Below are 14552 nucleotides of genomic sequence, written 5' to 3' on the forward strand. Positions count from 1 at the left end.
TCCTGCTCTTATCCTTAACCTATTGCCTAGCACCCCACTGAAAATCTTCTAGCCACCTCCACCTTGTGCTAATTCAGAGAACTGACTATAGCATCCAAATTATCCCTTTACCCACATAACAACTAGTCTGCCACATTCTGAAATAAAAATAAAACAGGAGTAAGAAAATTTCTCCCTTTTCCACTACGTGAGTAGGGTGAAAAAACAAAAAAAAGCAAAGTAAACAAAGAGAAGCTGAAGTCTTCTACTGAATCACCTCAGTAAACATCCTGGATTCCAGAGGTGCTTGGGCAGCTGCACCTTTCTCTCCTCTCATCCCCTCAACATGTATCYCAGCTGAAGTGTCAGCCTGTTTTCCTCCTAACTTGGGGTAACATAGGACATTTAATTAGCCAGGGGKTCACCTTAGGGGCTCTGTTTTAGGGGACACAGCGATGAGTGGTGCAATTACAGGGGATTAGCCCCAGCTCTCCTGAGAGGATAGGGCCTAATTTTGATGCTTGTACCTCATCAGTGGAACCTGCAGGCAAGATACAGAACAGGGATAAAGGGAACTGATGACCCAGGATGTGCAGGGCACTGAAATCCTCCCTGGCTGAAAACAGTAGTGCCCTGAGACACACTGTTAATTGTATGCCAATGAATAGCTGTGAGAATGGCACAGGAGGAACTTCAAAAAGAAAACAAATGCCTCCTGCACAAGCTATGACATAATATTTAATGCAAATTTTTTATGAGAAAAATAACACAAGATTTACTTATTTGCTGTAACATGCAAAAATCCCAAATAAAGAAAAAAGATCACAAACACACTAAACTAAAAYAATCCCACCAAGCTACATTGCAAATGAAAAGCCATTTCCTAGCCATCCCTACTAAACTAATTCATGTATTCATCTACACTAGGTACATTTCATAWCCCCATAATACATATTATTTTCCTCCAGCTGTAGTGAGATACCTTCACTTCCCATGCAAACACCAAGCAGACTCTACAGATACCTGGCATATTTTAGCACTGTCAATCTTCTACCACACCTTCATGCAAGTACACAAAATGCTGACACTGCTCATCTATCTACTCCCATTAAACCTACAGACTTACACTCCCAGAAGGATCAAGATGACCCCTCAATGACTACACAAAACAGCACTAAAAACCTGCAGTGTCTTCTGACTTTACCCACGTTACCATTTCCTCTTTTGATGCACAGACAGGTCAGCTGGATGGAATGAACCATTCCCTGTCCAGCTTCCTCCCTTACAACCCAAACTCCACCAAGTCAACCAAAGTAGTCCTTTCAACACACCTCACACAGCTGGGATGTCTGTAGGAAATTATCACTGGCTCTTTTCTTAAACACCAGGGAAGGCAGAATCAAAATTCAGTGAGAATCGTATTGATGCTTCATTATCCACATTCTAAAAGGTAATATTTTGGAAGAACAGTTGTAACTACATGAATAGCTGACTTCCATTTCAGTCAGGCAAAAGACTGTTACTGTTTACTTTGATCTAGTATAAAAAACCTCCTTGTGACTGCAATTATGAGCAAAACATCTAGACTGAGACCTATCCTCAGCTTCACTTCTGTACAAGAAGATTAATGCACAGCAGAATTATTCACTGCTACTCTGATCAATGGACTGATTTCTATATTCATTTAACGATTAACAGCCTCTGGGTTACCATAATTCTTACATGACTGTGCAAATATTTAATAGCCAGTGATGGTTCCTTATAATCATTATTACTAGGTTTTTTCCTCTCCCCATTAATTTATAGGATCACTGTCCACTTGGCTGTGAACTCAGCACATATTTCATTTCACCTTTTAAACTTAGACCATCAAGTTACAAGATATGTGTCTTGGTGTGGCTGAGGTCCCCTTCTTTTAAATAAAAAGYAGCATTGCAAACACTATTTCAAAGAGCACAGCAGAGCAGCCCTGAGCAAACTGAGTAACCCCCCTCTGAGCAGTTGTTTTTGTTTTTTTTTTTTTTATTTAGACAGCCAGACTATCTTTCACATTCTAAATTACATCAGGTTTCACTCTGACACTCTAAATCAGTTTCAGGAGGACTTCTGCCTATATCCTGCAAGCTCAACCAGGCAGTTTTGCARCTGATGGTGGACCACCATTATTACTAATTTATTAACTATTAAAGAGTTTTTTTCTTACTAAAAGCACAAACCTCTCTTTCTGKGCATACCAGATTATGAAGCTTCAATACACAGTGAACGTTCATTTGTTTTTTATTCTCCAGASGCAGATACGCACCTAAATACCCAATAATACACGACAGTGGTTTTCTGGTGCTTTTTATCTTCAGAGGATTCCCAGCAAGTTCACAATGTCGATCTGCATCTGAGAATTTTAAAGAATAAAACTCAGTTTAAATATTTAACCATTACAAACAGAATGAGGACATATCAACCAGTTTCTGACTTGCATTTTTAACACAAATTTCTTTTTTTCTTTTAGCCCACCTTTTAGGTTCTCCTATTTTTCATCAATACCTCTAATCACAGATATTTTAAGGCAGGACATGTCCTCATTCATGCAAATGATGTTATTTTTTTTTTTTAAGTTAATGTAAGTTTTAACACCAGTTTGATTATATTTTTTTCTTTCCAGAGATAATCAGCCAGGCAATGAAACACAGATGAAAAYGTGAGCACTAAAAGAAATGAAGTTTTGGCTATGAAAAATTTACATCGAATTCTCTTGTTTTCCATAAGCTTCTCTGTCTCTAAATGGGGTAAGGATTTAAAGCTGGGCTACTGATYTTTGTCATGTCTTACCTGCATAATGGTGATCCACAAAATGCTTAACAACTAAAACTGAACACAGGGGCCATTATGGCTTCGGAAAAGAAACAAAACGAAACAACCAAAACAACTCCTTCATTGAAAAGTTTTGAACAAAATGGTCAGTTGCAACCCAGTATGAAAGAGCTCAAGGTTTYAAAGATTGTAACTTTCTGCAAAGGACATAAAAACTGGCAGTGCAGCAACTGCCTTAAATTTCATGCTCCTRCTGTAAGCACACAAGCAGAGATTCCATCCATGTGTCACAAAGTGTTACTGTCAAGAGGCTCATGCTTAAACAATGAAATCAATCAACTTAAGGCAAAAATTCACAAGCCAAGATTCAGTAAATAATTTCAAGACTACTGGAAATACACTATTTTTTTTCTTCTTCTTAATTATTCAGCATGGTTTGGTTATCTGACTTCTAAAAGCACATGGAAATTCTCATATAGAGCTTCCAGTATTCCTAGAACAAGGGTATTCTGTTCTGTACAAAAKTGCATTCATACAGTGATTGTATAGACCAAGAGTTTTCTCACATGTAATTAGTCTCCACAAATACCTACCTACATTTATTCCTTCCTTTGCTCATGCAGWTCTGCATTTTCTAACAAACTTTATAGGTGAGCCACATTATAAATAGATTATAATTGCAACTCCACCCTGTGTTTCACCAAACTCTTCCTGTTTGCTTCAATCCAGCACATGACACAGAGCACACAGCCACAGGAAAATGATAAGGCACCATATAGAACAATTTATAATATCTTTAYCTATTCTATCAAGCTCTGTACAAAAATCATGAAGGTCGTGAATTCACAGCAATGACTGGAGTATGTCAGATGTTCAAGCAGATGTTTCCAGTGCAGCAGACAAAGCACAACTTAAACAGATTAAGGAATCTACTTGACATTCTGGAAATACCAATGGGTTTCAAAGGTTCCAAAGCCCTAAAGCTGAGTACATGAGGCACTTTATTATTTTCTCCGAATCACAAAATATCTCTGTTCATGGAAAAAAACAAAAAAAAAAAAAAAAAAAAAAAAAAAAAAAAAAAAAAAAAAAAACAAAAAAAAACCCACCACAAAACCAAACTACAAAAAAAGCACAAACATGGTGCCTGGAAAATTTTTAATATTCCACTACACATATTTTAAGTGATGGAGCAGAATGATGTGTCTCCACTAACTCCCTCAGTAAAATCAGCACAGTTTTTTATACAGTATTTTGTACAGAATTTTATAGTTACTTTGGGAACAGCAAAGCATCACCAAAGAAGTAATTAGCAAGAAAATTTTCCATCTATGTGTCTTCATTATAAAAAAAGCTATTGAATCATGAAGCCATATTAATATGCTGACTGGGAACACGTACTGCAAGGAGAGCACAATTTCCATGCTTGAGATAAAGCACGTTCACCAAAGCACCCCTATCTATTGAAATAGTAAAATATGTTTAACAGAAGCAAACTTTGATCCACAATAAACTGCTCCCATAAAAAGTATAATAAAGTTTATGATCTTTATGCAGAACACAGAGAAAACCACAGAAGTTGGATTGTGCATCACTCCTGAGTGTAGAATCAGATAATAAAATTTGGGTAGGAAATCATCACAAACCCMAAAATTTAAAGCAAGTCCTAAAATCAAATATGAGCTTCTAGGTGAATAATAAAAATCTTAGTAAGATCARTGAAATAGTGGAAGCTATGAGAAAAAATACACCGACAAAGAGAAGAAGCCTTGTATTTTATAGCAGATTTTTCAAACATAGCAAAAGCAGAAAGTGTGCAGGTGTCTGTAGCAATAGATTATGAAGGTGTGAGACAAATCCAAAGAAAGATAAAGGCACAGCAGAAAAGCCAAACACATTCCTTGCATCAGTGYTCATTGCAGAAGCACTTAAAGAAGCTCACTTCCAAAATACTTTCATGAGCAAAGTATGAGGGTTGTGTCACATTAAAGTGTCAATAGGAAACATTTCAAAACAAACTGGTTAATGAGTAAAACCAAGTTACTAGGACCAGGTGGAATTCATCCAAACTGCTGAGCAGACACACTGCTGGAATTTAATGAATGCTTAAATGGTCTTGGTTCAAGGGAACAAAACCAGGGCAAGTGTGATAACACTCTTCAGTAAGTAGGTCTGCAGAGTGGCAAAAGGTTGTGTTATAAATGGAGGCACRTGGTTAAATTTGGAAACATCAAGGGAGCCAACAAAGACCTTGGAAGGGAAAACAAGTTTAATGTGCTCTCATTACTCATGGTGTGTCCTTGCAGCAAGAAGGACGGTGGTGCTCTGGACCTTTGTACACACACACCCAGCAGGGCGAGTGAGGGAGGTCACCTTCYCCCTCAGGCCCTGGGAAACAGTGGCCAGATGCCATGTTCAGCCCTGGGATCCCCATTACMCAAGGGACAGAGGCACACTGGAACCATCCAGGTGATGGGGACCCACCAAACCGATTAAATGTTTGAGTACAGGACAGGCAGCCTTGAGACCAGAAGGACAAGGGGACACCTGGTTGTCACCTGCAGCCTCCCAGTGGCAGAGCGAGCCAGACCCTTCTCAAGGGAACACAGGGACAGGACAACACGCTGCTCCTGTGCGTGGCAACAGCCAAGCTGGGAGACAGGAAATTGTAACATTTAAGGATAAGATTATTTACTCTGAGGCTGATCAAACASTGAAACAGGTGCCCAGAGCAGTCTGCAGTCCCCATCCTTAGAGATGCACGAAGCTCATCTGGACAAAAGGCYCATAAGCACATGAACTTTGTGCAGGAAGTAGGACTAGAGACCTCCAGGGTCCCTTCCCASTTCCATGTCCTATAAACCAGTAACTGCCAGTCTCAGAGGTCTGCCAGGATCCTCTRAGAGGACCACGACATGTCCACATGCATCTGATCTGGCATCCAACTTGGCATTTYGGTGAGCTTTTACCAAACTGTGTCACCAAAGATCTCTGCTGTCCAGCTGTTACAGGGCAAAAGGGGTTTTTCAGGAATTAGCACCTTATAAAAATGAATTGCCTATGTAATCCCCAAATGGTCTGTGCTGTTCAACATATAAAAGAGGAGATTAGAGAGCTAAAATTTTATGGCAAGAAATTTCTGAGCATAATCAAAGCACAAGATAGCAGCAGCATCAAGCAATGCATGCAAATGAATTCTTAAGGGGTAAAACAGCTGTAATGTACAGATATAATTATGGCTTCTACACCACCACAAAGCAAAAAAGTATACATGGAGTCAGCATCAATGGCTTTCTAAAAATACCTAAACAATAAATACCAAAAAGAAATCAAAATCAGAAAGTTAGAAATTATGGTAAGAAAATAGAACACGTGACTTTCTAAAATTATGGGAAATCTGTATCTTGACGTGCACATAATTCGGGGCACCATAACTCTCAAGAGGACATGGCACAATTAGCAAAACTTTAGGAAATAACATTTCAGACCACTATGTGAAACATGTTCTTTATGAGGCTTTAAACATGCCAAGCATGATAACTGATGTGGATATTAACAGAGCTGAAAGAAATCAGGAACCAAGAAGAGGACAACAAATGAGGCTGTGCTTTTAGGACTGAAAGTATTTTCTAATTACTCCCTTTAAAAAAAAAACCTACATTTTTAGGCCTCTTAAGCTTAGAGAGGCTCTCATTAGCAAGTTATTTCTCTTTGACATTCCRTCATATCTCTGTCAAAATGCAGATTATCTAATTAACATACTGTGCTCTATGTATTCCCTGAATAGTATTCTTCTTAGAAACTTTGGGAAAAAAATAGTATACTCTTTCAATTATTTTGCTTGTTCCTAAAATGTGGCACAAATTGTATTGAAAGATAACAGCAGAGAAAATATTTTCATCTAAATATGGCCAAAAGCTCTTCCATAGCTAYGAAAATCAAGGATGCAAAACATACTTTGAGAAACAATACCCATAAATGTTACTCAGTTCAGATGAATGGGTAGTTTTATGTCAGTAAAATACAAACTTTATGCTTAKGAAGACAAAGTAGTCTGCACATTCTACTGTTTTCACTTTGCTTTTTCACTTTGCTTCACCAAACTAGATCACTAGCAAGTACTGKGTACCACATTTGTTAATAAATCTGAGGATTTAAAGGCATGATAAGCTTTCATCATGACTAATAATCCTATTTACAGATAGCTGTACCTATATTATACAAATAATGTTACCATGCACTGAAAACATTTTGAAAATAATCTCTGCACAGACAGCATGTAGTTATCCGGATTTAAATTGCTGTAATTAATACATATATTTATATTGATAAAGCAATGGAAAAAAACAATCCCTCCAAAGTCTCCCTGTGCTGAAGCAATAATATTTACAGACTCATGGCTCACTGCCAAGCATTTATCAACCTGCCTGTGAGCTGGAAACAGATCCAGTTTTGTCAGGGACTGCTGAGAAGAATGCTCACTTTGCTTTTCTCTAATTAAGAGACCTTCACCACACAGGATAGTTTTGCTTAACTTTCAAAAAAAAAAAAAAAAAAAAAAAAAAAAAAAAAAAAAAACTAAAAAAAAAAAAAAAAATATAAAAAATAAAAAAGCTTAATTTCTTAAAAAAAAAAAAAAAAATTTAAACTAAAAAGGAGGTAGTGCATGAGATTTAGACAGTGAGAGTTTCATTTTTGCAAAGCAGTTCACCAATTCTAATTATTCCTGAAAAACCATCAGACAAGTTTATTGTCAGCAACCACAGTAAGTCTATTAAGTTGAGGCAGAACACAGTTTGAGCTGTCCATGATAGGCTGTGCTCCCAGCAGGAGGTGCTGTGCCTTCTCACCCTCCTGGTGACCATTCCGAGATTGAACTGGGATGGAAATGCATCATCTCCACCACCTCCTGCTGGCATCTGAGCAGGGGTCATGCCATAGGCTTCCTTAATGAGGAAAATCTAATTCTCTGCACTAACTGAAGGAATAAAGAACACAGAATAGGACCTTGTTTCCTGCCAGTGGATATAATGGGCTGAGGGATATGATGTGGGTGGAATTACAACAATAAAAAAATGCTCTGTCAAAACCTGGTTTCACCTACAAGATGCTTGGGCCTTAGGTTATTGTTCTCAGAGGCTTCCATGGGAGCATGGAAGATAACAGAAGTACTTGCAGATGGATTCAGGTGCACAGGTGGAATGCAAAAACCAATTTATTTTATGAGTGAGCTCTGACATGCTTGTTCGGACAATCATTCTAAGATCTGGGAATCAGTTTCATTTACAACCTGGCACTTCAACAAATTGCACAAGACTAAGAGGGCATAAAACCTRGTATGCTGCTGGGATAAGAGCCCTACCAATCCTCCTGTCCTCAGATTTTATGGCTGCTGAGTGTTTTTATGGTGCCTAAAGCAATACAGCTGGGAAAGGGAGTTACATTTTCAAGAACTGGTTTGGCACACGCAGAGTCAGTTGAGTCTGACAAAGCATCCAAACAGCCATCAGATTCAAGTTTCAGGACAGAACATGGAAAACAAATTCCAAATCAGTTCTTGGCTGTTGTAACCATCTCATGCCATATCAGATCATGGGTGACCTGGTACTCTGGCTAGGTTATTATCTGAGCGTGACCGTAACATTTCTAATACCAACACAGATATTCATTCAATACTGTAATTACTCAGTGGATCCAGCATAGGAAATCATTGCAGCTAATTAAGTATCTTGTTTGAAAACGTAAAAATTATTTGCTCCAAAATAACCTTAARAAAGGATTCAGGGCATTCTCAGGAAAAGAGAGACTGTTTAGTTATAACATTAAAATCCACAGAGAGTGCACTGAGAACAGATCCCCAGCTATTAGTATAGGAATAAAACTACAAAACAATTTTTTTCTTTACTTACTTTTTTGGCTTTACTAGAGCAAGAATACAACAATGACAATGCAGGTAAGAGCACTGCAATGATTCCACAGAAGGAGAGACTGCCAGAAACAGAACATGGATTGTGGATATGTGCRTGTGTACAGAGAAATGTGAGTTAAATTAGTTGAGGTAAAATTTGGTTTCCACCATTAGAACATTATTTTAATGCTGTGTTCAAAAACCATTAAAAACTGTGATTTTTTTTTTCGTCAACCTGTATTAGGTCTAATCAGGAAGCATCAGATTTCAAAAAGACAAAATCACAAGGTCTAAACTTTGCTTTAACCAAAAACAATAACGAAAGACAGAGACTGCAGGGGGAAATAAAAAATCTTCCTGCTCTTGCCATTAATCTGATGCAGAAATTTTTCACTCAAAAAAGCAGAGAAAACACAGCACTGCCAGTTTAAAGCAAGAATGACTATTTCCTGCTGAAAAGCTCAGCTTTTCACTCCTCTCTTTTAAAGTYGACCGTGTTTTCTAGCATGATGATTGGATGAAATTTTTCTTCTGTTTATTCTTTTCCTTAAACAAAAGTTTCATCTTTTGATTTTTTTTTACTGCAGTGAGTGAGAAGAAATAGAGATATGGATAAAAAGATATAAGGTTCAAGTGAATTTCTAAATTTTCTTCCATGGTTCAGCAGAAACATAAATTTAAATGTACAGYATCTTTCTCTCAGAAAATAACTCTTACTTTGGATTGAGGATTAAAAATATAATCCAAACCCAGCCTCAAACACACTTCCTCCATGAAAAACAACTCATTTTATTCACACAGAGGACACAAGGTTTCCTTAAATCTGAAAGYTGCTCCTGATTTGCATAGATTTAAAAGAAAAAAGAAAATGGCCAAAAGGACAATTAAAAAATTAGAAAAGGACATTGAACAGAAACATTCAAGCAAGTTTTGGAGTACTGCAGAAGTAGGTGAAGAGTTTGCATGTGAGTAATGGCTGGTCTTAAAGTACTTAAAGGGAAATAATTACTCAAAATCAGATTTTAAGCCTCCATGGAGTAAATTTCTTATAAACAACACAGACATCTGTGTTTTCCCAGATAAGTATTCTGGGAAAACATTTAGTGTTAATCTAGTAAAAATGGTTACAAACCCTACATCTAATAATCTTAAAAGTCCAATTCTAATACAATTGACAGCAYAACAAGCCAGCATGGCTCATCCTGGAATACCAAGCATCTGCTCCAAGAACTGGGACTGGGAAAGACTGGGAAACACAGCCAGACAATGTGAACAGYAAAACAATGTGCTCACTGCAGACACAAAAGCTGTTGAGATATTCAGCAACCTAGCAGCTGAACTTACACACACAAGCTGGTGAAGAGACTTACTGTTGCTATCTACAAAAAACTCATAGCCTGTTGTCATGCTATTAGAAATTCATCAGGCCTTTATATTTGGGCTATAAAAAGAACAAACGTTATGCAGAATTTTATTTAAAACTAAAATTTAAAGCTGGAACAAAGAAAACCAAAATGATGCAACTATGATGTAATAATAAACATGGCTATGACCACCATCTGATCATCACAGTGACAAAGGACCACATTGYTCATCACATTTAAAATATTATGAATCCCCAGCTCCTGATTCTTTGACCAACCCCACAGAAAAAAMGTACAGCATGAACAAATCTGTATGTTCTGCTCAGCGAAAGAATGTTAAAAAAAAMCATAAAAGCACTTCTTTCATGCTGCATAGCAGGAAGCATGGATGTCATGGCATTGATTTTTTCTGCCTGCCCCCCATTTTTGTTAATATCAATTTTTGAAAGTGAATGAGGTAATAGTTATCCCCTTTTTAATTAATTTGAAATGTTTCCACAGCCTAAGATCTGTTCAAGGCAACCAGACTTTATCCAATGTGTCGGTGATATGCTGGACAAATAAAAAAAAAAAATGAAAAGCAAAAGTGTATAGACAAGAAATGTTTATTGAAAAAGAAAATAAAATTAAAAGACAAAAAAAATGGGTGGGAAGCACAGCACACAGAACTAAGAATTAAAAAAACATCTTACATTCTGCCTTAATGGCAGCACAGTTAATAGGGACAAAGGGACGTCGCGCTGCCTGCCGCAGCCGGAGGGTATTTTTGCAGACCTGACGGGCCAGTTTTGTCCAACACGTGGTGTGCAGGAAGAAAGCCTGACGTGTTTTCACCGCTGACTTGGGGCTGCCCGTGTTCCGCACCGGGGTGCCCTGCGTGGCCTGCCGGGACAGGTGAGTTCGGACATGCGGCTCCTRCGGAAAGGAACAGCGAGGTGACAACACACACAGATGAACCCCAGCACTCAGACAGCCACAGGCTGGACAACCTCAACAATTAGCACATCATACATCTGAGCAATATACAAAACAATGGCCTGGGTAAGAAGCTGTAAGCTACAGCATAGAGAACTCTATTGAGAATGGATAAAGAATGCCATTCCAAATGAGATGTTGTATAGCTAATTTATCATTTCATAGATAACACACCATTTGAYAGACAAAATGACATTTTTCCACCAAAACTGCAGGAAGTGCATGTTTGTTTATCCAGGAAATAGTCAAATAAAGACACAGCAAGGCCTGACCAGTGTACCACTCTACTTAACACACGGTAAGGATTAATACACTGAATTTTGTAACACATACATAAAAACATTCCATTAAATAATCAGATTACACCATGATTTGTTTTAGAAAAAAACACCATGTTTTGAAAGCACCATGATTTGTTTTAGAAAAGTTTATCTACACAGTCCTACCTCTGTAGGTTGGCTGGAAGACAGTTTATCATCATCTGTCTGCGTGGGCATTTTCAGGCCACCATATTTCTTCCAGTAAATCCAGCAGGATGCACACAACCTACACTGCATGTTGGGAGGACCCCAAGAATACCATTGGTGAGACTGTGAAGCTGAGGAGGAGAAAACAGCACAGGTGAACTGGTGCATGCTGCATTCACTACAACAAATCCAAATGCTGTAATAGATGGCTATATAGGGCCAAAATATATGGCATTGGATGGATATATATGGCCATAATATATGGCATTGAGTAAATATTTAATGTATTTGGCATGGAAACTAAGAAGTTGAATTGTTTAGTTGGTTTATTTTTTTACAAAAGCACCACAAATGGTTTACAAAAGTAAACTGCAAATGGAAATTTTGGAAGTGCTTTTGTAATAAATTTTAAAACATGGACTAAATATCACCAAGAAGATATTTTCTTCCAGGGGACTACCAGAAAAAAACAAAACCGCTATTTCTAATCTCATCATGGAAGACAGGCATATTAATTTGGATCTATATCTACTCTCMTATAACTTCTGTTGAGGGTTGCTATTACAAGAAGTCCAACAAGAATTATCAGAATAACACAAAATACTAGAAAGTACCAATTCTTCCCCATGTTCCCCAAAAACAACAGAGGGGGGAAAAACACCCCAAAACCATTCAAACAACAACAACAACAACAACAACAACAACAACAACAACAAAAAAAAACCAACCAAAAAAACCAAAAAAAAAAAGAAACCTCAAAAACCCTGCAGATTTATAGCAAAACCAAAAATAAATTTGAATTTAGCATTCTGAAGGTAAAGGAATCAATGCCATCATCTTATACTACTTAAACTTCCCGTACTTTATGAATTGTTAAAAAATAAATCACAAAGTAATTTTTAAAATTATTTTAATTAATATATTGAAGGCAGCTGTAACTTTAAAGATATTTCCGTCATAAAAGTAATTGCAAATTATCCTTTATCACATGCAAACAAAAGTGTATAYGCTTTATTTTTAACAGCAGATATTAAGATTAAGCCAAACTCTTKAGTCATTAAAAAAATATTTACTTACTATAGCAGCTTTCACAAGCCCGACCTATTACTGTGGCTTGTGCCTGGTAAGAGGCTCCCATTGCTCCATTGACTGCAGCAGGYTTCCCATTGTTGCTGGATATTTGATTGGGATTTGGTTTATTGCTTTAAATAAATAAAAAAAGGTTGTGAGGGGGGGAAAAAGTGGTTTTACTAACTGATTAGTCAGCAGGAAGGCAAACAATCTAATTCTGATGTATGCTGACAACATCTAAAAAATCTTCTCTATTCAACAAGACTAATTTTTGTACTCTATTATTTTCAGCATTGTAAGAGATTTGCTTACATGGAAGGAGCTGCTCTGATGCTCCAATTTCCAGCTCTTCAGTGTGCTCACATGATCTGAGCTGCTTGGCAAGCTCATARAAGACCAAGCCTCAGGGTCCATCAACAAAAGCCTGACACAGTACAGAATTTAAGGAGGTGATTCCAGTCAACCGATAAGGCTTTACAACTTGAGGATGGACTTTGGGTGAAGTRTAACAAGAAAGAGTTGCAACATCGCCTGTGATACTACAATGTTGTTCATCCTAGGAAAAAGTCACCACCCTTCTGAAAAAGGACACACCTTGCCACCAATTGCACTAATGCCAATGTCTTACAACCCTGGAGAAACTCACCCATATATTATCAGGTTGTTCTATCTGGGTTCTCTYCTAAACTACTCCCTCTCTGAGAAGACTAAAAAACTGGTTTTGGATATTTTTGTTTAGTTTTTTTCAATATTATTATACCATATCATTCTTGTAATTATTGTAACTACTAATACTTCAATGAAGTAGGACTTTACAGGTGAATTAATTCAGAGAGCATTAATATACTCCTCACTAGGTTAAGTGCAATATTTCCAAAATTTCAACTTTGACTGAAAGGCTGGATACATTGATTTCTAAGATTGTTACTTTAGATAGTGTAAAACATATTCAAGAAAAGTTAAAATGACAATTGAAGAACCCTGTGCTGTATCAAGTCTCTATTTCAAATGCCAACAAGTCTGTCTCCTGCCTTCTCCTTTTTTCACTATATCCAGCAAGAGACACTTTTACAACTTCCACATATTCTTTATCATGGGCTCAAGGTACAAGAGAAGGGATCAAGAGACAATTAAGTCTTTCACATTGTGATCTGTTGCTTAGTTACCTTCCAGAAAAGCCATGGATTGAAAGGMGCTCTCTGGTATTAAGGACAGAACCTTGCACTTACAGGAAATACCTAATGATCAAGTTCAAAAAGTACTCAGCTCTGAGAATCAATTCTCATATTTCAAATGCAATAAATTAGTCTTGAAGCAGAGCATTTAGCAATCCACTTCCCCATGAGCATCCCAKATTGGACACATATCAAAGACTCGAGAATTCCTATCATCTTCTTACTGTTGACTAGGGATTTTGTCTTGAAATGGAGGCAAAAGACAGGCAGTAAGAGAAAAATGAAAAAAAACCCCACATTTTGAAACACATTTTGTCATCCAATACAGCTGGTCCCTACTGTGAACATATTGAGAATCCTAAATTGTCCACATGGAGCAAGGAAATTAAAATGAAAAAGCATAATGTAAAGACTGAGCACYTTATGGTTTTCCTAAAGCAGCCATTTCCCTCAGAAGGTTAGGGAACACTCACACTAGAGTTTTGAGCTTTTTTTAAAACAGTGTTACTTATTAGAAATGTAAGCTTYGAAACTCACAACATTTGTTCAGAGATAAAATTAAAATAATTAATTTAACAACCTGCTGCTTTCATTGTTATCTCTGTTTAAGAGAGAAATATGGAAATGACAATCTATTGTATGTAATTTATACAAGTCATCAAAAGTATTTGCAAAGTACTTCCTTTGGTATTACATTCTTCTGTTATACAAACACTCATAACAATGGGAACTTCATATATACATAAACTGAATATACCCACAGAAAGCTTAGAAAAAAGTGGTTTGCAATCCTTTCACATCATAA

General features: G+C 37.2%; 1 protein-coding gene across 1 annotated transcript in view; it reads right to left on the reverse strand.

The window, feature by feature from the left end:
• MTA3 (metastasis associated 1 family member 3) overlaps nt 1–14552 on the reverse strand; it is a 127105-nt gene that overhangs the window by 38372 nt on the left and 74181 nt on the right. The window contains exons 11-14 of the mRNA XM_057367684.1: nt 12579–12703; nt 11481–11632; nt 10752–10974; nt 2282–2368 (exon numbers count right to left, since the gene is read on the reverse strand). Coding sequence (XP_057223667.1) covers nt 2282–2368; nt 10752–10974; nt 11481–11632; nt 12579–12703 — 587 coding nt within the window. The remainder of the gene's footprint in view (nt 1–2281; nt 2369–10751; nt 10975–11480; nt 11633–12578; nt 12704–14552) is intronic.

Source organism: Malurus melanocephalus, unplaced genomic scaffold (assembly GCF_030028575.1).
Source record: "Malurus melanocephalus ecotype Western Australia unplaced genomic scaffold, MMel_1.1 scaffold_82, whole genome shotgun sequence".
NCBI lineage: Eukaryota > Metazoa > Chordata > Aves > Passeriformes > Maluridae > Malurus > Malurus melanocephalus.